At 51.4% G+C, this 21,379-nt stretch overlaps 1 protein-coding gene across 1 annotated transcript in view; it reads right to left on the bottom strand.

Moving 5' to 3' along the window:
- STK10 (serine/threonine kinase 10) overlaps positions 1-21,379 on the bottom strand; it is a 50,075-nt gene that overhangs the window by 21,562 nt on the left and 7,134 nt on the right. The window contains exon 2 of the mRNA XM_049829965.1: positions 15,300-15,464. Coding sequence (XP_049685922.1) covers positions 15,300-15,464 — 165 coding nt within the window. The remainder of the gene's footprint in view (positions 1-15,299; positions 15,465-21,379) is intronic.

Below are 21,379 nucleotides of genomic sequence, written 5' to 3'. Positions count from 1 at the left end.
AACTTCAAACAGCTGAGCCCGAATCAGCCACTAACATGGCCTTTGCCATCCAAGTGACTCGTGTGCTTTCTGTGTTAATGCTCAGCAAGCAGCTTTACAGCTTCTGCCTCTTTGTGTGTCCCAACTAAATGAAGTCCACTGGCATCAGATGCAGCTCCTCTTAGACAGCCTCCAGATTAAGAAATGTAATTTTAATTTTGAGGGGTGAGACACACAGAGGGCACCCAGCTGGGTAACAGCCACAGCTGCCCTGGTCAGCAGAGTCCCTGGGAGCCCAAAGCGATTCCCCCCCCACCAGCCCTGGGCAGATGCTGTGCTGAGGTTTCCTACCAGGCACCCGGCTCGCACAGCTGAAATGGGCTCTGGGCAGACATGCTGAGCTTTTAAACGAGGAAGGGCCAAGCACAACGCACCCTACTCTGGATCTGTGTGGGATGCATTTCATCTCTCAAAGTTTCATTTGGGTTCGTGGTCTAGCAATGAGAAAATTAGGGAAATCAGTCCATCTGAACCAGCACGACCATGTATGTTTATGCAGGCACAGCAGGCTGCAAGCCAGGCACTAGGAATATGGGAAATATGGAAAACTTAAAAATATGCATTTTCAACAAGGGCAGAGATGCCAAAGAATAATTTATGGGTGTGGCCAGATTGTCTGAACATCCAAAAACTTAATGGGCTCATTTCAGCCCAGAAAACCTGATTTAAACAAATGCAATTGGCAATCCCATAGCGCATACATCACACACACTTCCTTCCAGGAGCAGGGCCAGCCTGAACAAAACGTTTTACCATTGCAGCAGGTAGGAAGGCCCGGTGGCAGCAGCACAGGGCTGTCTCTGTGTACGAGCCGGGGGATGCAGGAAGCTTGCGGAGAGCGGCGGCTGCGCAGGCACCCTCCCCAGACCCGCAGTGGGGACTGGGGCGGGCAGGTGGTAGCTGACACCCTGGGCGGGCAGCCTGCTGCTCCGGAACGGGTTGGGAGGATCTCAGAAGAGAACTGTTGACAACAGCCTGCGCATCTGTGCAGCCAGGAGGCTGGTGATCTACCCAAGGGCTGCAAAGAGTTTAACTCTTTGCTTAGGGCTGTTTCCATGTGCTTTGATATATGGGCTGACTACTCCTTTACTGAGGTGTCCCCAAACCACAGCTGGAGCAGTAACTGCTCTAGTGACAATCTAACGTCACTTCTCAAAGCCACACCGGGTTGTCCCCAGCAAACCCCCTGCAACCTGCAAGACCAGGGACCCAGCACAGGGTACGCTGCAGAGGCACGGCAGCACCGCAAAACAGAGGTTTTGCACACCCAGTGCCAAAAAAGCTCCCGCGGTCTTGTGAACCAGAGATACGAGACCCATGGGGGTCTCTACCCCAACGCTGACATCCTGAAAGCAGCTCCTTCACACTAATTAGAGCTGGCGGGACCACCCACACCTCCCTCTCCATCTGCGTAGGGTCCAGGCGAAGGGGGTCTGAGCATCCGCTGCAGGGTCTGCAGCGTGCAGCCTGGAACGGGGCTGGAGCAAACATCCTGTTCGTAATGATTTCCTCCGCACAAGAAATCCAAGGACTTCCTCGCCGAAGGCTGCCCAGCCCCTCCGCCGCACTGGGCTGCCAGAGCGCACATGCAGCAGCGACAGGATTTCTCCCTCCTCCTGCCACCTCAAAGCTGTTATCAATCCCGGGGATTACACGCCATCAGCATTTTAGTTTTTCAGTCCATCGGCAGTTGCAACTACACCTCGCAGGCACGAGCAAAATTTGCCACTAGCTCCCATTCCTGAGCTATAGGAGCAACATGACCAACTGACGGCTGCCTTCCAGCACAGCCAGAGCCCCATGGTGTCAGCTCCGACACCACCGCCAAGAAACCCAGCCACCGCGCTGGGCTCATTTGCAGCTCGACAGGGACGCACGAGCTGCACGCACAGGAACAGATTTGGGCAGCTGGTTTAGAGACAGAGAAAGGAACCCGCTCTCACTACCTCTCAAAACCTTTGTACCACAGTTTGAGCACTGCTATTAAAAAAAAAAAAAAAGGGGCCCTTTTCTCCTATACCTTTAGTGAAACAGCATGAATGAAGATGTCAGCATACAAAAGCTACATAATCTTTCCCTTTCAAGAAACTTTTGCATGGGCAAAATTAAATTTAAACTTACATTCGAAAGCAAAAGTCCACTCAAGTTAAATGGCTTTGCTGGTGACCTTGATTTCTCCCATGGCTCATCCTAATCCTGCCTTTAGGCACAGCAGGACCTGGAAGCATTTTGTAGCCCAAGTGGGAACAGAGCATGCAGAGGGGGCTGGGGCACTTTTCTCAGCTGCTCAAGTAATAAGTGACTGCCTGGGAGGAGAGGAAGCAGGGTCCAGTGAGCCTGGGGTTGCCCAGGAGAATAAATATACATACATATGTATGAAACAGCTATGGCTTAAATTAAACGCTCTTAAAGACACAGGTCTTCAATCTGTACCCAAGTAAGAGGGCACCACACGTTATGAAAAAGCATTATATGACTTTGCAGCTCAAGACAGCAGATCAGACACTGTGCCAGAAGAATCCCTCCAGCACCTTACACCAGGAGAGGCCCAGAGGGACACTAACTCAGAAACCAAACCAAGTATGGATTAGAGCCCAGCACAGTTTCTGGGTCTGACAAACTAGGAGGGATGTCTCCTGCCCAGGTACCGAAGTCCTCCTGAGTAGGACAGAGAACCTGCTCGCTCCTCCCACCCTGGGCAAGACTGGTCCTGCCTCTTGGGTGTGTTTGAACTCCTAGAACTTTCTACTTTAAAAAAAAAAAGGAATAAAAAAAGCTTATCTTGAAAGGTATTTTTACCAAACACTGCACAGTCGCCAAGGGTGGAACAGCTGATGTCCCTGAACTGAGGTTTGCAACTGAAGCCCAATTAAGAGGAGAGGACACACCCTCAGCCCAGCTCTTACTCATCCGATTGGCATGTCAGAGGGCAGAGGCCCATGAACTGTTCCCTCGGCATCAGTACTGGAGAAATGCCTCTTCCAGTCAGAAAGGGGGGGGGAGGGAGAACCATCAGCTGGGAAAGTTGGGGGCAGCTCATCTCGGCGGTGGCGGCCCTGGGCAGCCAGGCATTTCCCACGAGCGCAGCGGGCTGTGCAGGGAGGCCACCGGGTCCCCTTCGGATGGAGGAGCCCTTGGCTGGCAGCCCAGTCGCTCCCAAGTCACTGGAGGTGGTGGGCGCCTGCAGGCTTTTCCTGTGATTTTTGCTGCTTTTGCAGTTGCATGTTGAATAGCCCAATTGCTCTGGAGTCGTAGTGGTGCTCCAGAGCACCCAGGCCATTACTACACGGGTGCACGCCATGCAAAGCACTGCAACCACCCGCCTCCCGCGGAGCCCTGAGCATCAGCTCCGGCAGGCACGGGAGGTTGTCTGTGTCCCCGGGATCTGTCTGCCCCCAAATCCACTCTGCCTGGCCCAGAAACTGCTTCAAAACTGAAGTACTTCAGCAATTTCCTCTCCTAATCTGCAGCAGAGGGTTTCATTTTGTTTGTTTAAGCAGCTGCCTGCCGCCAGGGAGAAGGTAACCCGCAGCATCCTGCTGCCGCGAGAGCCTCCATCACCCACGCACAGCCTCGTGGCTCTGCCACCTTCACGGGGTGACTTAAAGGTGTCCTTGCCACCCACAGCAGAAAGCACCCTCTGGCACAGCTGCCAGCTCTCCTGCCTTGTATTGGCACGGAGGGACTGGGGAGAGAAGAAATGTAAATGCGGTAAGTAAATTGTGCTCCATTTATAGACCAAGCTGGTGGAAGGGAATGCCTTCCAGGGTGCCTCCTTGCCACCCACCGCACCCGTTCCACCTCCCCTCTCTCCAGGATGCCGAGTGGGCAGAAAGGTTCTGGGGGGATGCTGCTTTTAGCAGAGGTCACTTCCATCTCAGTGCTCTCTGAGTTCGAGCAGGACAAGGAGGAGCAGGGTGCGCCACAGCCGGCCTCAGCCACGCTTGCCATCAGCAGTTTCGGTCCTTCCCCGTGCAGATCTGCCATTGCAGGGAGAGCGCACCAGGAGGACGGCGGCAAGTCCCCAGGCTGCCACCACGCACAGACCCAGGAGGGAGAGGCAGGAGGAAGGTGCCGGGGGGCAGACATGCCCGAGTGGGTACAGCAGCAGGGAACGCTGGGCTTTCCTGGCATCGCCCACCCGCTTACCGGAAAAGCGGAAGAAATGCAGCAAACAAGAACCGCTCCTGTGATTCAGGGGCAGCGTGGCAGGGCAGGGGGCAGAAATCCTTCGCATTCAGCAAAAATGCAACAAAGGGAAGAGGGAAAAAAAAAAAGAAGAAAAAAAAAAAAGAGAGCAAGCCTGAGCAAGTTGGGGGCCCCAGCTGCCTCCAGGCTGTCCTGGCGCTGCAGAGAGAGATGACCTGCCTGACATGAAGGGTAGGTGGGAGTACGGTACAGAACAGTTAACAGGGTCTCCCGGCTACAACCGCCCGACACCCCCAGGCACTGCAGCAGCACCCCCCCACTGCCGTCACCCTGCCTGCTGGGCTGATCTGCTGAGTCAGTGATGCTGTGAGCAAAGCCCACCCTTCCTCCCGTGCACCCAGGCGGCGGACACCACCGCCAAAGCCACCTCACACTGCAGGCACTGGCTTGCTCAGACCCACGACAAGCACAGGGGAGCGAGAGGACCCCGCTTGTGCTACTGTGCGGGAGGGAAGGGGGAAAGAAACCCCCTTACGGTGAATTTTACAAAGCTGCTTTTCAGCAAGAGAGCAGGCCCCACTTTACTGTAAGGGGATTGCCCAAAGGGGGAAGTCTGGATCCTCCTCCCACCGCAGCGAAACTGGTGGCTGGGAGGCGAGAAGGCAGCTGAGGCAGCGCTCCGAGGCAGCATCACCGTGGGCAAAAACCGCGAGGCTGCCTGAATTTCAACAGACGGCCGCGTTGAGTAACAGCCACTGCCTTTGCAGATGCGGAGCCCTTCCCTTCTCCCCGCTGGCCCCCACCACAGCCCCTCCAGCGGGGCACGGGCAGGTCGGTCCCTCCCACAGAGCCCCCAGCCCCACGGGGACGGCTCGCCGAGCTCCCTGCACCGCGGCCGCCAAGGGCGAAGGCTTCGGCCACAAAAACCCGGTGCCGCCCTTCCGCCGTCGGAAAGGGACTCGCGGCCTGCAGCGCCTTCCTCGCCCTCCTCTACCCCTGCAGAGCAAACACGCAGGCGGGCACCCCCTCCCCGGCAGCACGGCAGAAGCCCACCTTAGGAACAGCACCCCTGCGCGCACTGTGCTCCAACCCACCCAAAATGTTTCCTGGCTTCGGCGGGGGACAGTTCCCAGAGACCCCTCACACAGCCCACACCGGCACCATGGCACCCGTAGCAGAGGACGAGTCCCCTGGCACCGCAGGCAGAAGGCAGGAGGGCTGGGAGGAAACAGTCTAGACCAGGGTACGGAGGAGTCACGGCAAGGCGGGTCTCTCCTCCCGGCATTTGGATCATTTGGATCATCTTGCCATGGGCAAGACAAGCTCCTTCCTGAGCCCTGCAGGAGCGGTGGGAAGTCGAGAGCCCAGACAGTCTCTAGGGCTTTTGGTATCGACTCGGAGGCAGAGGAGACAGAGCAAGTCCAGGAAAGCATCCTCCTACAGCCCTCAGTCCTGGTACTAGAAGAGCAGAAAGTTTTCTGCCCCATTACCTGCAACGGTTGTTCACTAGCTACCGAAGGCCAGCTTTCCCATCCACTTCTTCAGTATCAAAGTCACCCAGCAGCTTGCTGGTGGCCATCCCACAGTACTGCTCAGCCCCATAATCCACGTGCCGTGGAAAATAAAGGACAGAGGCAACAGCTAGCTCTGTTCTCAAACTCTGCATATTACTGCAGCAGTCTGAGAAGATTCGGACAAGGTCAGGAGCATCTGAAGCGGGGGCCAAGATCTGCACAAAACCCCTGGAGAGGATGCCCCTGGTTCAGCAACACTGGCTGTAGCAAATACGAAGTGTAGCACAAAGAACATAGATGGCCATTTGCCCCAAAGCCACCCAGATAAATGATGGATCCAGACCTCAAGCTCCAACCTGAGACCACTCCGTGCCAGGGGCACACAGGCAAAGCCTAGTCCCGCACGCAGAGCGGCCATCTGGGACATGGACGGTAACCTCCGCCAGCACCGCCTCTGCAGCCTGACTATGGCCTGGACACATAGGGAAGCCAGGCACTCTCCTCGTGAACAGCTTCCATCCATGCCTGCTTATCTCTCGGGGCTTCTGCCTGCACCCAACATCTCCAAACACCCAAGCACAGGGTGAAGAGCCACCCCACTTGGCTCCATCCCCTGTCCCTCCAAGCCCATCACATCCCCTGGGCTGATGGGCTTGAGCCCATCCTCGTGGCTCCAGCAAAAACTGTGGACACATTTCTACTTGCCAGGACTAAGAAAGGGGATTCAGCTTCCGAGCGACACAAACCCCAGAGGACAGAGCCGTTCCTTGCTGGTGGAAAGAACACAGTGATATATTTAGGCACGGTCAAGGAGCACGTCCTTTACTCCATCTGTTTGACATCTGAACCCAAGTTCTGGTGGTTAACGGCAAAGCTATGCTGTCCTGCTGGCTGCCAGAAGAGGCAAGACGAGCAACTCGGGATCAGCCCTCCCAGGAGCAGCTCCCCTCTTCCCCCCATAGCACAGGACCACAGAGGCTGGATTTGGGGAGCACCGCCTTGGTTTTTAAATATGATTTGGTCAGATCTACTCTCTCCTTTAAAATCAAGGGCCATGCCGGCCAGTGAAGTTCTGTTTGCAAGCATGTCGAGTCTCCCCCCATTATCTCAGCCAGCCTTGCCCTGCTCTGACTGAAGTCCAAGGATTAAGTTTACATTACGGAGCAGAGGGAGGAGGTGGATCTCATTCCTACACCCACTTAACTTGGCACGTTCCCCACCACCCTCCGGCCCAACACTTTTCACCCAACACATGCCAAAGGGCTGGAAGAAATTGGGGAACAGATTACACCAGCGTTGCTTGTAAGCCAGATGGGCTGATTCAAAGCAAGGCTGAGCTGCTCCAGCTATTTGCTGGGGGCTGAAGACAGGGCAAGACGCTACAGCAGCCTACTACGCACCGAGGACACAAGCCATCCTTCCCAACCTCATTTCTAGAGCCCCAGCGGGCCACAAACACAAGAGGGGACGAACACCCAAGAACCACCGGCACCTGCAAAAGCCACCAGCAATGCACTCCCCTCCAGCTACAGCCAGCCCTCAGCACACACTGGAGAGGCCATAAAACAATACAGAAGCCACCAGAAGCCTCTTTGCTGCCACAGCAGAGCACAAACGTCAACAGCTTGTCTGACATGGCAAGTATGCTGTAGGTGGAAGCGAAATAATTAGCTCTCTGTAAGAGAGTGCTCCAAGCTTGCCAATTTTCCCATACAGACAAGGACACTATTCAGAGACTTTAAATACTATAAACCTTTTCTCCCCCTCCCCTTTTCTGAACAAAATAACCTACAGAGAAAAATATTTGAAATAAAAAAAAGTCTGTCCCCATAACGAGTGGGGGGAAAGAAGATGCAGGGCAGCAAGTGAGGAAACCCAAGGCTTACAGAGTATCAGAGAAGGAAAGCTTTATTGAGAACAAAGTCAGATAACGCTGCATACTCCTCCTGAAATGCAGAGCTCCCTGATGATCACAGAGAAACTGAGGATAAATTCTTCACATCTAAGTCATTCTGAGATTACGGAATATTTCCTTGAACTACCCACCCCCCCCCACCCCCCCAGGTTGGCAGATATATTCCCATTCCTACTGAAATTTTGGCAGAACAAATCAAAACTCCTTCTAGTTTAACTAAATGGTTTTGACGTTACAAAAAGCATCCTTCCCCTTGCTAGAATCACACAGGGCATTTAGTTTCTTTGGACAAGGGCTGATATCTGACCCCTTTGAATTCACCATCCCGACCTACTAACCGGCATCCCAGATGGATGAGAATCGAACGCCCATGGCCAGCGAACGCAAACAGCTACAAGATGCAGAGCAGAGAGGGTCAGCACAGCCAGGATGAGGCAGCGGTACCTGGGATGCTGAGCGCTGTGGGAAGGGTTAATGGAAACATGCACAGGCTCAAACATGAGCTCTCTCTTCAGGGACCAGACCACAACTGGCTCCAAGTGCTCAGGGCTCTCAGAGCCATACTCAAGGGATGGCAAGAGGAAGGCCAGCGCTCTTGTTTACTATAGAAACCAAAAAAACACCCAAGCGATGGCTCTCTGCCCGGGCACAGGGCAAAGGCTTTGCTCCTTGGAGGGCCGTGACTGGGATCCCCCTTCTCTCACCAGGTTAATCAGTATTTAGAGGCTACGCAGTTAATCAAAAGCATTTGTTACTGGATGGGCAGCAAAATGCAGAAAATCCCTCCAAATATAAATAGCTAAAAGCGACAAGTTGCTGCTTCATCAGTGGGAAGATTTGCCAACATCAGGCACCCCAAGTTTGTGCCAGCATCTAAAATAGATGATGCATTTCAGACGGGCAGAGCTCACCATGAGAGCTGGAGTTTGACCCAGGACAAGTTTCCTAATGGCTTTTATTAACAGCCAGCATTTCCAACACAGCCTCAAAGCCTCACCTGGCTGGGAGGACGACTCGTTGAAGGGGTGGCAAAGGACTTTACAAGTTTTCAACTCCTGCCTGGGATCTCCTAGAAATGATTATTGGCTCAGATCATCCCCAAATTCAGAACACAAGGTATCTGGATTCACCTTACAAGACAAGAATATTGCTATTTAACTGTTTCAGTGAGGGCTTTGAAGTCAATAGAAACCACCCCAAGCCATAAGGTCTGCAAAAGGCCATCCCTCCCTCCCAAATGACAACTTTCAGGCTCTATCTGAAATAAAGTAGTCTAAACCTGTAATCTATCGCTTATTCCAGGGCATAGGCTGAAGCTAGGTTTCAAGGTACTGTCTCCTATACACAGGTAGTTCATAAATATTCATTTATATGCAAACATTGTTCCTTAGCATTTCCCTTGGTAAGACAGCCAAGTGGGAACGTGGCTTATTGCAATTCACTTCTAAACAAAGTTTTAAAGTGCTTTGAAAACTGATTTGCCTATAGGCTTCTCGTCTGCTGCTTTCTTTTCATAAAACTATGGCCTTATGGTTATAACCCTGGACTGGGATTCAGCACATAAGACTTATTCCCAAGTACTGTTTACCTGCTGAGTAAACTGCAGGCAAATTCTTGTCTGTGCCTCCGCTCTCCCTTCTAATAACCAGGATAATGACACCAGGTCTCTTTTATAAAAGCATTCCATGGTGTATAGATGACAAGGGTATGTAATCACAAGGTACTATTATTGCTTCAATAACCTTTCTTGCAACGTTATCCTGAATAAAGGATGGTAGACAAAGGCTTCTATTCTAGTTTGCATTGTCATGTTGCTACCTGTAGAAGCGCTCTTGAACTTGGCTGGGCTATGGTAATTTGCCTGCTGCATAAGTCTTTCTTGGTGGTTGATCAAAATCACTCCATTTCCATCCTCGCTTTAAGGGAAAGCCCCAGTTTTACCCAGACTAGGATTTCCAGCGACTTGCCAGGAGTCTGAATGCTAAAGCTCACGTTCCCAAGACGGAGCAGATACGTCGATCCCATGCAGCCCGCTGCCCAGCTTTACAGTGGAGGGGAGGGCAGAAGATGACTTAGACCTCCATGCCTTGGGGAAAGGCAGTAAACATCCTGCACAAGGGTGAGGCAGGGAGAAGCCTTGCTGCTTCGCAGGCAGGCAGCGGGTGGCAGGGAGGGGAGGGAGGATGCCACCCAGATGGCCGCTCCGCAGCATCCCAGGTGGCGAAGACACAGTCCCAAGGTTGGAGCAGAAGTCATTACCCACTCAGGTCAATTATACTACTCTGAACAGCAAATTGCTCGATGCTGGAAGCCCAGGGAAGTGTCAGAAAAACCACCGGGCTACATTGCTTTTTCCCATCCTGGCCAAGATGATGTGCATCCAGCTGACCCCAAGGACAGGGAGGGGAGACAGCGATAACCCCGCCACGCTCCCAGCCTCCTGGGGCACAGCGATGCCGTGTCCTGATGTGTGCAGACGTCTGCCCACATCTGTTCCTCGCCTACCTACCCTGCAGAAGTTACTGGGGTTGCTTTGCAGTTCTGCCCAAATTCTGGACTGGTAGGAATTTAGAAACCGGTCCAGCAAACACCACCCCCACGCCGGTTTGCCCAGCGGGGCTTATCCCACAGCAGCTCACGGGTACCAGAGCCCAGCCCTGCCAGCAGCGCAGCGCTGCGTGCTCTCGGGGGCTCTCGGGGTGCAGCCAAACCTGGCATGGCTTTAAGTTTCTGCAGTTGGGGGAAAGGAGGGGAAAGAAAGGAAAGGGTTGTTTCTCTAGGATGCTGGCTAGCTGTTTAACAAAGTTTGAAGGTTTGGGATCACTTTGTTTTTCTGGGTCTCTCCTCTGCTACGCTCATGACACTTGCGAGCTGCAAACAACTGTTCAAGCACTTTGGGGGGAACTTTGGTACAAAGCTTTAGGAACACGAGGCCAAGCAGGAAGGGCCAGTTTAGACCACAACTCTCCTGCCAAGTGAAATTTTAAAGGGACACGAATAGCCCTCGGATTCCTCAGGGACAGATGACTGAGAAGCCTGGAGAGCCCTGCTCCGGTACAGCATTCATGCAAAAGGCTCCCCTGTGGGCATCCAGCCAGAGCCCAGGCCGCTCACCCTGCAAGACATCCCTGCAAGATACAATAACCTCCCTTTGCTAAGGGAAACCTTAGGGAATCTGATACTGTTATCGGCTTTCTTTTTTTGTTTGTTTTAAAGAAAAGGTATTTCCAACTTAGGAGAATTAAAAGCTGCAGATGCTTTACATAGCCCAGCAGTCTACTGCATGGGATAATGAACGTTTCTTTATGATACAGGATTTTCAAGAATGCCCAAATCTCCAGTCAACATCCATATCAAAGGGGTAGCAATCCAAAAAGTCCCTGGCTAAACAGGTCAGGGCTTGCCCACAGAAAATGCAAAACGCTTTTTTAAGGGAAGTACAAAGACTAGCTACAAAGCTGGTGTCTATCTGCAAGCTATACGAGTTACATACCCACACAGCGGGCCAGTGAGAAGAAACTCTAAGCTGATTAAATTAACCATCACCAAAATGCTCCGGCAAGGCAGAGTTACCTGCACGGTACAGTGATTTTTGCTTTGATCTCCAGGAAACGTCTGTTTATTCAAAAGCCCGTTTGCTATAGCAACCACGGTTTATAGAAAAGGAGGGAGGGGGAAGAGAATTCCCCGGTGCTTCGCTAGAAAAGTGCCACCACCGGCAGAGTCTTGCGATTAAATACGTGGGGCCCAATGACATTTCAACTAATTTCCAGAGAACCCTGCAGGCTTGACGCTGGAGCATCTCGACCGGCTCCTGCAGGAGGGATCCTGGGTTTCCTGCCCTACTCCACGGATCAGCTCCTGCAGTGTGTTGGGTTGTCTGGTGGAGATGACCACCGTCCTCTGGGAGCAGAGATCTCCCAGAACTCCAACTGGAGTTCATCAATCCAAATGAGACTCCCCTCCCTGGTCATCTTATCGTTCCTCCTGTCTGCGAGAGGAGACACACAGAAGCAGCAGAAAGATTCAGAAGCAAGAGATCAAAAGTTCCTCCCTTCCTTTGAGGTTTCCGTCTTTTTGTGTTGTTTTGGAAGGTGGGAAAAACCCCAAACAAACAAACAAAAACCAACTACATAGCCCTCAAGAGGGACACAACACACAAGGTCTGTTGTTTTTCTTTCCCTTGTACTAATAATTATCAGCGCGGATTCCAAGCATTCAAAAGTCATACCTTAGTCCCATTCCTCAGTCACACAATAGCTTTAAAAGGTCTGGTTTTAAAGTTGCATGTATATTGGGTGAGGAGGATTTGCCTTTGTGTTTCCAAGTCCTACATCACACTTCGGGAAAAAAGACTTTAAAATGTGGCCCAGCCACAAGGACTCAAACCAGACTTTTTTTTAATAGCATGAGATTCTCAGCTTTCATTTGGTGCCCCCATTTCCAGCAGCTGGGATTTATGCAAAAGAACATCAAATGCCACAGGGCTTATAATAAAAATAAAATAAAATCATGAAAGCTCCCACCACCGCAGTTTTGCAAGCCTCCCTGGGCTGTTTTCAACCAGCACAAGACTGCTTGGCCTCTGCCACAACCAAAGAAAAGAAGGTGGAGGGGAAATGGAATGAGATAGCAACTGCTGGTGAGGGCACAGCATCTCTGCAGTGTATTTACATGCTGAGGAAGTACATGCTGGTTGCTGTCATCTCACCAGTTATATTTCTGGGAACTCACTGGGGTCTCCCAAGCCCTTGCCTGCAGCTTGCAGAGGGCTTCTGCTCTGTCCCTTGGGAGAACTGGGTTCTTCTCCTCCTTCAGCTTGACGCTGATCAGGTATAAAAGCAAGAGGAATTTTCTGGCTTATGCTTTCATTGCAGTGCTATGGATTTCAAAGCAGCTTCTGTAGGATAAGCCACTTCTCTTTGCACAGAAAGGTTTTTTGCTCCATAAATATTGCATGTTGCCTTCTGGTTACTGAAGCACAAAGCCAAACCCTGGCAGAGAGGAGCCACGGGGACCTAATGCAGTTTGCAGGGACAAGGAAGCTTCTGCAGCAGCAGCCACCACTGAAGGCCAGGTTTCCTCACATATTTTCCTTGTTAGTTCAAGAGTCAGAGAACAGTCAACAGACTGATTTAGCAAGAGCCTTTCTCACCACTGAGCCCCTCTCAGCGCTGCCAGCTGAGGCTGCTTGTGGCACAGACCGAGCCATGAATTAGAATAAGAGCACAAGAGCTCCTGCCATCCAGGAGGTCGGGCACGTCTGGACCCCTTGCCAGCTTGTCCGCGTGCTCCCGCTGCTGCCCCTTTCTCACTTTGAACATTGTCTTCCACGCTGGGCTGCGAAGACAAGGAAACCACAGCGGATCACCGACCAGACACGCACCCGCAGCAGTTTCACCCGAAGCCTGAGCCACCTGAAGCCAAAAGCGCAGCAGAGCCCACGCACCCGTCATACAAATGGACCATTTGCAAATGGTCTGGCAAAATGCTGGCTAAAACAAACACACAGACAGAAGTGAGGATGGGATATGGGACAAGACAATGAAAGCTGGTGTTTATATTTGGATGCAAATTTTCCCCAGCAGCGCTGGTGACCGAGAAGCAGAAGCCTTTGACTTTAGGGAAAACCTGGTAGCGACTAGAACCCTTCCAGAGGTATAACAGCCTGGCTTATTTACTTCCCTCAAAGCCAGTAAAACACTAGAGCATTAGTAAGAACAGCCTGAGCAATGAAATGCAAATGCCACTCAAATAATTAAATAAAGAGAACGATCCTCCTCCCAAAACAATGGATGGGGCCGTAACGTCTACCCTCACGGGACAGCCTCATACAGGACGCTCTTGTTCCAGTAGCTTCAAAGAGGCTGTTTAATTTTAGTAGGTCGGCAAGCATATGACATTACAAAGCACTTCTTAGACAAAAGCAGAGCCAAGGAGCTCTGCAATCCATTTTCCCTACAGGAAGGAAGGCAAAGCTTCCTATTGCGGGGAGGAGGTGGAAGGGGAAAGGGGAGGGGGCTGACATTTTAGAGAGAACGAACAAGGCCAACGTATAAAATTCAGGCAGACGAGGCACAGAGCAGGGAGGTAAAAACAGCACAACAGGGTGGAATATAAACCAGCCCCATCTCTTGCCCGAGCTCGGTGTATGTTTGCCTTTTTAATTTTGCCGAGATTAGCCTTTGCTGCAGTTGCAATCTGTCCAAATCTCAAGTCCTCTCCTAGGAGAGATGTTTGCCGTTCACTTCCTCAGAAGGGCACATATTTACTCTGTTCTTTAACGTACCCAGGGCTCTGCATCACGATTAGCAGCCATCCAAATACCAAGTCTCTGGACAACTCGCAGCGAGAAGATGGACAGAAGGAAGCGCTCGGCAGTGGGTACCGCAGTCCTCTGAGCGGGGTGTCACAGAGAAGTCAGGGACTTTATCGATGGATTTTTAAATAAGGACACCAACGCGTGCTGACATTGCAAAAGGTGCTTGCTGAATAAGCACACATTGCCCAACGAAACAGCACCTCTCCCACATTGCTTAACCGAGGAATGAGCTAGACATGGATTGCGTTATTCCAGCGACAGCCCCGCAGCTCAGCCCGCGCTCAGGCCTTGGCTCCCTTGGCAAAACAAGCAGGGACCGACAGATCTGACAGCTCAGCTCACACAAGTGCAAATCGCAAAAGCCGAGATGTCTTTTTTTAACTCTAGTAAGTACCCTGGGAGGTCACGAAGGTATCTGAAGCATTAAAAAGAAGAAGAAAAAAGTAACAGCTGCTGAACGCACCCTTGACACTCTCCTGACTTGTCAGTAGTTATAAGAAGGAGCAGATGAACTTGCCAAGAGATGGGTTTCATAAGTTTCACCCGATTTCCACTATCCTGACACAGGCACACCTGCACGCACACAGGCACACAGTTATTGGAGCCTAGCACAGGGCAAGTACACAAGGGTGCGTGCCCTCACCCTCTCCAGCCCCTTGCACTTTTGCTGTGGCAGCACCCAGGAAGGTGCCTTTCATGCTCACCTTTCTCTGCTTCCAGGGACTCAAAGAAAACAGCAGGCAGGGGGGGGAAAAAAAACAGAACAAAAAAAAAAAAAAGCCTGCCGGGCTAGGGGAAAAGAGATGCAGGAACCTGCTGTTCCAGCCGCAGCAAAACTAGCTGTTGCACTAACCCGCTGGATTGCATTTTATGTCCCTGTGCCTCCACAGCCATGGGAAATGGAGCTCTTGCTATCAGTTGCCTCTGCATTACAGATGCTGAGCCAGAAGTAAGGCACAAATCAAAAAGCCAGGCTTAGCCTTCCATCTGATCTTTCAAAAGAGGAACTAAGTGCGGAAGAGATGCCCTTAACCGGTGCTGCATTTTCTACATTTACAAATTCCAAATGGTGAAAAAACCCCAGCAACTCCAGTTTTCACTTTACAGTGAAGTCCTCTTGATCATCTCTGGGCTATTTATAAGCAGCTTTAGTTAGAAGATAGTTTGCTCATCGAAGAAAGTGGGGAAAATCCATGCACCATTCATGCAGTGAGCAGAGCACAGCTTGTGAGTCATTTTTAACTCACACTGATTCTTCAAGCTGCTCCAGAGGTTTTGCTTCACCGTAACTTAGCCATTTCCTCTCTGCAGAGAGAGACACACACAGCTATACAGGTCACACACAGCAACAGCCTCTTACCCAGAGCTTGCCGTCCCAATAAAACGCTCCCAGCAGCTTGACAATGTGCCGGTGATTGCAGGTCGCCAGTATTTCAATCTCCACCATATAATCTTCCAGTTCATCTTCACTTTTTGTTTCAATGACTTTGGCAGCCGCTAAAGCACCAGTTTCCTTGTTCTTAGCCTGCAAGACAAAACCAGCATGAGTACAAAGGCGAGGAGAGCCAGGAGCACACAGTACTTGCACAACTCCTGCTCCTCCAATTCACCCTCAGCTTCACTGGTACCAGCTACAACACAAGCACGGAAACTTGCAGATGCATTTCTGCTTCCTAAACCTGCCCGTAGCATCACAGAGAGGACGAATGCTGTGTAAGGGCCAAAGCATCCTCCTTCCTCCCTCCAGTCTCTACCGCCCACACCGCTTCCCATCGTGGGGAGAAAGAGGCTTTTAGGAAAGGAGATGTGTCCTATTGTTTGTAGCATGAAAAAGATGGAAGCAAGAAAACCTCAGAGTATAGAGGCTCTCTGCTAATAGTATAGGTGATAACTCCATTTAATAGAAGTCCTGAGTATACAGACAATCCAACCAAATTCACAGTACAGCTGTGAACCATCTCCACCCTGAACATCCCTACACTCCCCTTCCTCATCAGGACCCTCACCAGGGCACTTTTCTGTAACACACAATGGAAATGTAGGGATCACCTCCTTGGTAGGTACACCAAGAAGAAGGGTGCATTTTGATTTCCCAGGACTGGCCGGTATTCCTGGTGTTGCATGTCAGTGAGCTCTTCAGATCACAGTAAGAAAAATACTACACATGCTCTTCCGGCTGCCCCCTCCATTTTATCTAGTCCCTTTAACCAGCTTATTCACCAAGGAACCAGAAAAACATCAAAACCTCCTTGCCCTAGTGGTTGGAAAACTTTTGCTGACTTTCCCTCTCCATTCCTCACAACAACACAGGAGCGTACCCTTGGGTTAGCAGCTTGCTGACCTCCTTCCCACCAAACACCCTTCCCCAGGCAGCACTCACTGCCTAGGAAGGGGTGACCGATAGCTGCACAGCAGCTGCTCTGCTTGTAGGTGCCACACACCAGCAAAAGACTATTAATGGTGGACTGGAAGCATTTGCAGACATGGTTCTTCTCACCCCACTCCTCTTGTGCCCCCATCCTGCATGGGGAAAAAGGCAGCTGACGAAAGGCTTGGCTAAAAGCAAACATCTGTAAGCAGGCAGTGCCAGGCGAGCCTCAGAGCTGCTCCCACGCAGGACCTTTTCAGCATCATCCACCCAGCGCTGTCCGTTAGCTTTGCCCAAAACTGCCAGGACAAGTCTGCATTTTGCAATTCGAAATTTGCACAAATTGTTGCAAGAATTACAAGTCTGCAGCAAAATGCCAAAAGGGCATTTGCGCGACAGTCTGCACACAGGGCTTCGCTGTGAGATGTGTCACACGCGAGATGGGAGCTGTTGACTCGGGAGCTCCCCGCCATTCCCAGAAGCGCATCGAATCAGCAGATTAAGGGACAGAAGAAATCCCTATAGCTCACCCACTCTGCTCCTTGCTGATGGAGGAGAGCCCCCACAGTGTGATTCCAGTTCATTACCCATTTTCCTTCCATCACACCCACTCCGGGCTGCCCCTACCCCGGGGGAGAAAGTCCCACTGTGGATATTATCCCCAGAGGAGCTGGGCAAACTCCAGTTGTGACCTTTCTTATTGCTTTGCAGTTTACATATCTGTGTTTGGAAAACCTACGCAGGAGCTTACAGGAGGATTAGTTCCCAGTATAAACACCACAAGCCCTGCTGAACAGTTTTATATAGCTTAGGTGACAGTATAACTGTGTACCAAGGAACAGGCCGGGAAGGGGGGGTAAGGAATAAGGGGAAAAGCATATAATGGAGGGAGGAAAATAAGGGACCCCTGAGTCTCCGCTGGGTTTTGAAGACTTGCTGCATTCGCATGAGTTGGCATGGACAGCTGTGTCTTTACCACAGGGGACAAATCCATTTCTATCTGGGCTCACTGCCCAAATGCAGGACAGCAGCTCGTGCTGGTTTCAGAAGAAATTAGGGGGTTTCCTTTGCTCAGGTTGGGTTGTTTCTTACCGAATTGCCACCGGATGCCCAGAGAAGGGCACGCAGAGCGGGGCAGGAGGAGATGCGGAGCAGAGCAAGCCCGGGGAAAAGCACAGTGCTTCTGAAACGGAGCATGAAGTGCCCCACTGTGTTTGCTCTGCACTTACAGCGTTGGGAGAGGTCCAAGGAGGGGAAGTAAATATTGTGAGAGGAGGTGGGGCTTCCCTTGGAGGTCAGCCATCGCACGCTTCCCACCGGCAGGGTCCCAGCCAGCTCAGCCCTTCTGGGATGCTGAAAAAACCCAGGAGCAGAGCGTGCCCCGGTCCCCCACAGCATCATCTCCCACCGAGAGGTCTGAACCAACCCGCCCTCACCCCCAAGCCTCAGGGGAGCCACCCCAGCAGCCACACTGTCACCTCTCATCCCCTCCTGGGCTTGCTAAGGCATGCAGGGGTGCTGGATGCTGAGCTGGAGGCCACGGTTTTGCAAACAGGGCTGCGAGCTGTGGGTGGGGGAGTGACTGCAGCCCACACGTTCACTGTGGCAGCATGAACTCATTCATCATTACTCCTACAGCTAGCAGGTGAGCAACCCAGCAACCCCCAGCAATTGCTTCCTTTCTAGGTAGGAGCCCACGTCTGACGTTCAATCTTTAAAGATGTCCGGAACAGAATTAGCTGCTGCCTTTCTCCACCACTTTGGACTGTCCTGACAAGCATATTTCCCCAGCTATCTCCATCTCCTCATCCATTCTAGTGGGGGACACAGCTCGGGGAGGGAGGGAGGGGATCCCATGAGCTGCGTGAGGTGGGCTTCCACCCCAAAGGGAGAGGACCACCGCTGTCCCACTTCCCCCCAGGCCAGGGGTCCCTGGGAGGTCACACTGCTTGGTCACCAGTGGAAGCGAGACCACCATCTCCAAGGAGAAGTCAGTTCAGGACATCAAGAACTCGTGATGCAAGAACATGAGCTTTCGCAACAGCAAGCTCTCGCAGGTAGGGATGCCGAGGGGACGGTGTGGGCACGAACCCTGTACTTTCTGTGGCCCTGCCATCACATCACCGCTACAACCGAGTGCACTCATGGCACTTCCCAGAAGGGACCAAAACGGCCCACAGCCCCACGGGACGGCAGAAGCATTTGAAGCAGAAAGGGGACCCGAGACCATGAGGTCAGTAGGAGATTTTGGAAAACTGATCTCCAGCATGGCCCACTGCAGTGTGGAGAGGAGGCTGGCTGCCCCGCACGGCTGCCTTTGAGAGGACCAACACTCATACAGGCTGGACAGCTGATCCCCTCCCGAGTTGTCCATGGCCCCATGGAGCCCAAACCCAGCCTGTAGTGTTTGAACCATACCAGATGGAGAGAGACCCACACCAGCTGATGTGGGCACTCCTGAACTGAGCTCAGCAAGTCACGTTTGTCATTGCAAGAGCTTTGGAAATCCAAGGAGCTTCTGCTCATTTCTCCACCTTTCCTTTCTCTCCATCTGCTTGTCCTCCAGTCCTGACGCCACACAGCCACATTCCCGGCAGCCTCCTTGGGAATGGCAGCTGCCTGCCATCAGGCAGCCAGTTGCATCGCAGCCCCTTGCAGCAGCCAGCCAGCTCCGAAAGCTGTTCACAGCAAGCCAGATTCATACAAGGCAGCGTCAGATTTTGGCCAACTACACCGGGCAGTCTCTCTGTAACTCGCGTCTGGCAATTTCCTTCAGCTTCTTTGATGGTATTTTCCTGCACGATGTATTACAACAGAGATATTCTTCCAGGAAGGTTTGTTTGGATCCTAAATAGGCCAAATGCATACATTGCCAGCCCTGGGAGCTGGTTTCAGACATCCCAGGCATGAGATGATGCTTTAGGGTTTAAAGCCCTTTCCCAATTCCTGTTTTGTGCCATAGATGAGAATCTGCTCAGAGACATTAGCACAAAGCAAAACACAGCCTACTCTGACCTCAAAAAGCCAAGGTAGCAATCAGGCAGAAGGAACTGGCATCTCCAAGTCTGTAACCTGCACGCCTGGACGATACCCCTCACAGCAAGGGGACACACAGCACCAGGCTGAGAAGAGAGTCTGCTGCTCGCTCTCCAAGAGCTGTGGGATGGAAGAAAAGGGTTCCCACCAGCATCTCTGCAGCTTCACCTCTACCTTGAGCTTCACTGGGGGTCATGCCCTCACCTTACAGCAAGGGAAATGAAAACTTCTCTCATGGTAGGTGTTTTGTTTGTCTTTAAATCCCAAAGAAAGGAAGAGACAATGATATGAAGGAAAAAAGAAAACCAAGAACTATCAAGAAAGCACCCTAGGATGACTCACCAGTAGTGAGTTTGTTAGACAGCCACATCATTTGACATGAAATCCTCCAAAATACACAGTTTGAACTACAAATCCGAAGTCTTCTGCAAACCCCAGCCTAATTACAGGATCTCCAATGCAGCAAAAGTCCACATAGAGAATGCAGAGAAGGGGGGAGAGCTTCTGTTTCCAGGTAAAACACCCCTAAATGTGCAGCCTTTGAGGAATTCATGGTATTTCCTATTTTTTGCAGTGAAATTTGTGGACAAAAGTGAAAGAACCACCCAGATGGTAATATCCCAAGAACAGAAGCTGTTTGATGCCAGTCTACGGCATGTGGCTGGTCAGTCAAAAGCACACATCCTGTTCCATCTTTTGGCTCCTCCACTCCTGGGCATTTTAATGCCATAGATAATTTGTCCCTGGAGTGCTAATTAGTACCAAAAAAGTAAAGCAGACAGCTGCCAGCATAGCGCCCAGGATGTGTTGCTGAACTGTAGTTAGATTCATTTACAGTCTCGGCATTTAAAACCTGAAAAGCCCTTATGGCCACTACCAGCCTTTGTGCAAATCAACACACCGCACAGACCATGGCTGACAAGTCTATGCAGAAACAGGAATGGAACATGCATTCCACAAAAGAAAACATATCAAATAAAAGTTATCCAGTAAACCACTTCCAGAAAGCCATACCAGGAGCCAAGCAGGAGCCAAAGGAAAGGATCTCGCTAGAGTCCTCTGGAGCAAGATGGGTGCTGGACAGGCTACTGCCAAATACACTGGGAATATTGGGGAATAGGGGATGAGTAGGATTACTCCTAGTATGCAGAGGCATAGAGAAACTACTGTTCAGTTTATGGATTTAAGGGGCGAGAGGTGCCTGTTCAGGTGACAGAAGGGGCTGTTTGGCCTTTGCCTGTGACACACCCTCCGAGCTATTGTGGAATCCAGATCGTGACAAACACAGGAACTATTTTAAGCCTTTAAAGAACACATTACCGGAAGGCTGGATTGTTCAGTCCTTCCTCCGGCAGGACTGCCACCGAAGGCACGGCCAGTTTCTAGGTGAGGCAGAGGAAAGCCCTGCCTGAACTCTCACTCGCTAGTAGAAAGAGGAGAGCACCAAGAGCACCCCGATTGCTTGTCTAGGCTTGCTTGCCCACAGTATCTTCCTGAGCCAAGGGACAATGCTTTTTAAGCTCATCTGCCATATTGTGCCACCATATTTTTGGTGTGAGCTACTCTTCCCATCTTTGTGAGCCTTCTCTCCACACCAGGAGAGCTGATGCTTCAGATATTGCTGACTTAGTGAGCCAGGAGTAAAAAGCCTGGTGCTTTCAGTGGATGCTGTATTAGGGGGTTGACAGTTCTGACTTCCTCCCTGCCCCCCCCCATATTCCTGATGGGTGTCTTTGTATGCAAGCAACTGTTCACTTACGTATTTCTCAGGGATTACATAACGATTAATTGCCTTCTGATGAACTTCTCCTGAACTGTCTGCATCAATAAACAAACACAGAATAGACAGGCTTGAGTCAGTGCTCACAGTATTGTCAAATAATCAATGGGAGCCGAAACGAGTTCCCTGCCCAACAAGGCCCCTAGAGCCATTTCAGTTTGTCACCATAAATCAAGCCTGCTTTGGTTTTTTTCGGAAATGCTGAATGTAGCCCTCGGTGCCACACAGCAGAGCGGCTGGTGACAGGCACAGCAGT

The sequence above is a fragment of the Accipiter gentilis genome, chromosome 26 (genome assembly GCF_929443795.1).
Source record: "Accipiter gentilis chromosome 26, bAccGen1.1, whole genome shotgun sequence".
In the NCBI taxonomy this organism is placed as follows: Eukaryota; Metazoa; Chordata; class Aves; order Accipitriformes; family Accipitridae; genus Astur; species Astur gentilis.
The sequence above is the reverse complement of the archived record's forward strand: the minus strand, read 5'-3'. Positions and strand labels throughout refer to the sequence as shown.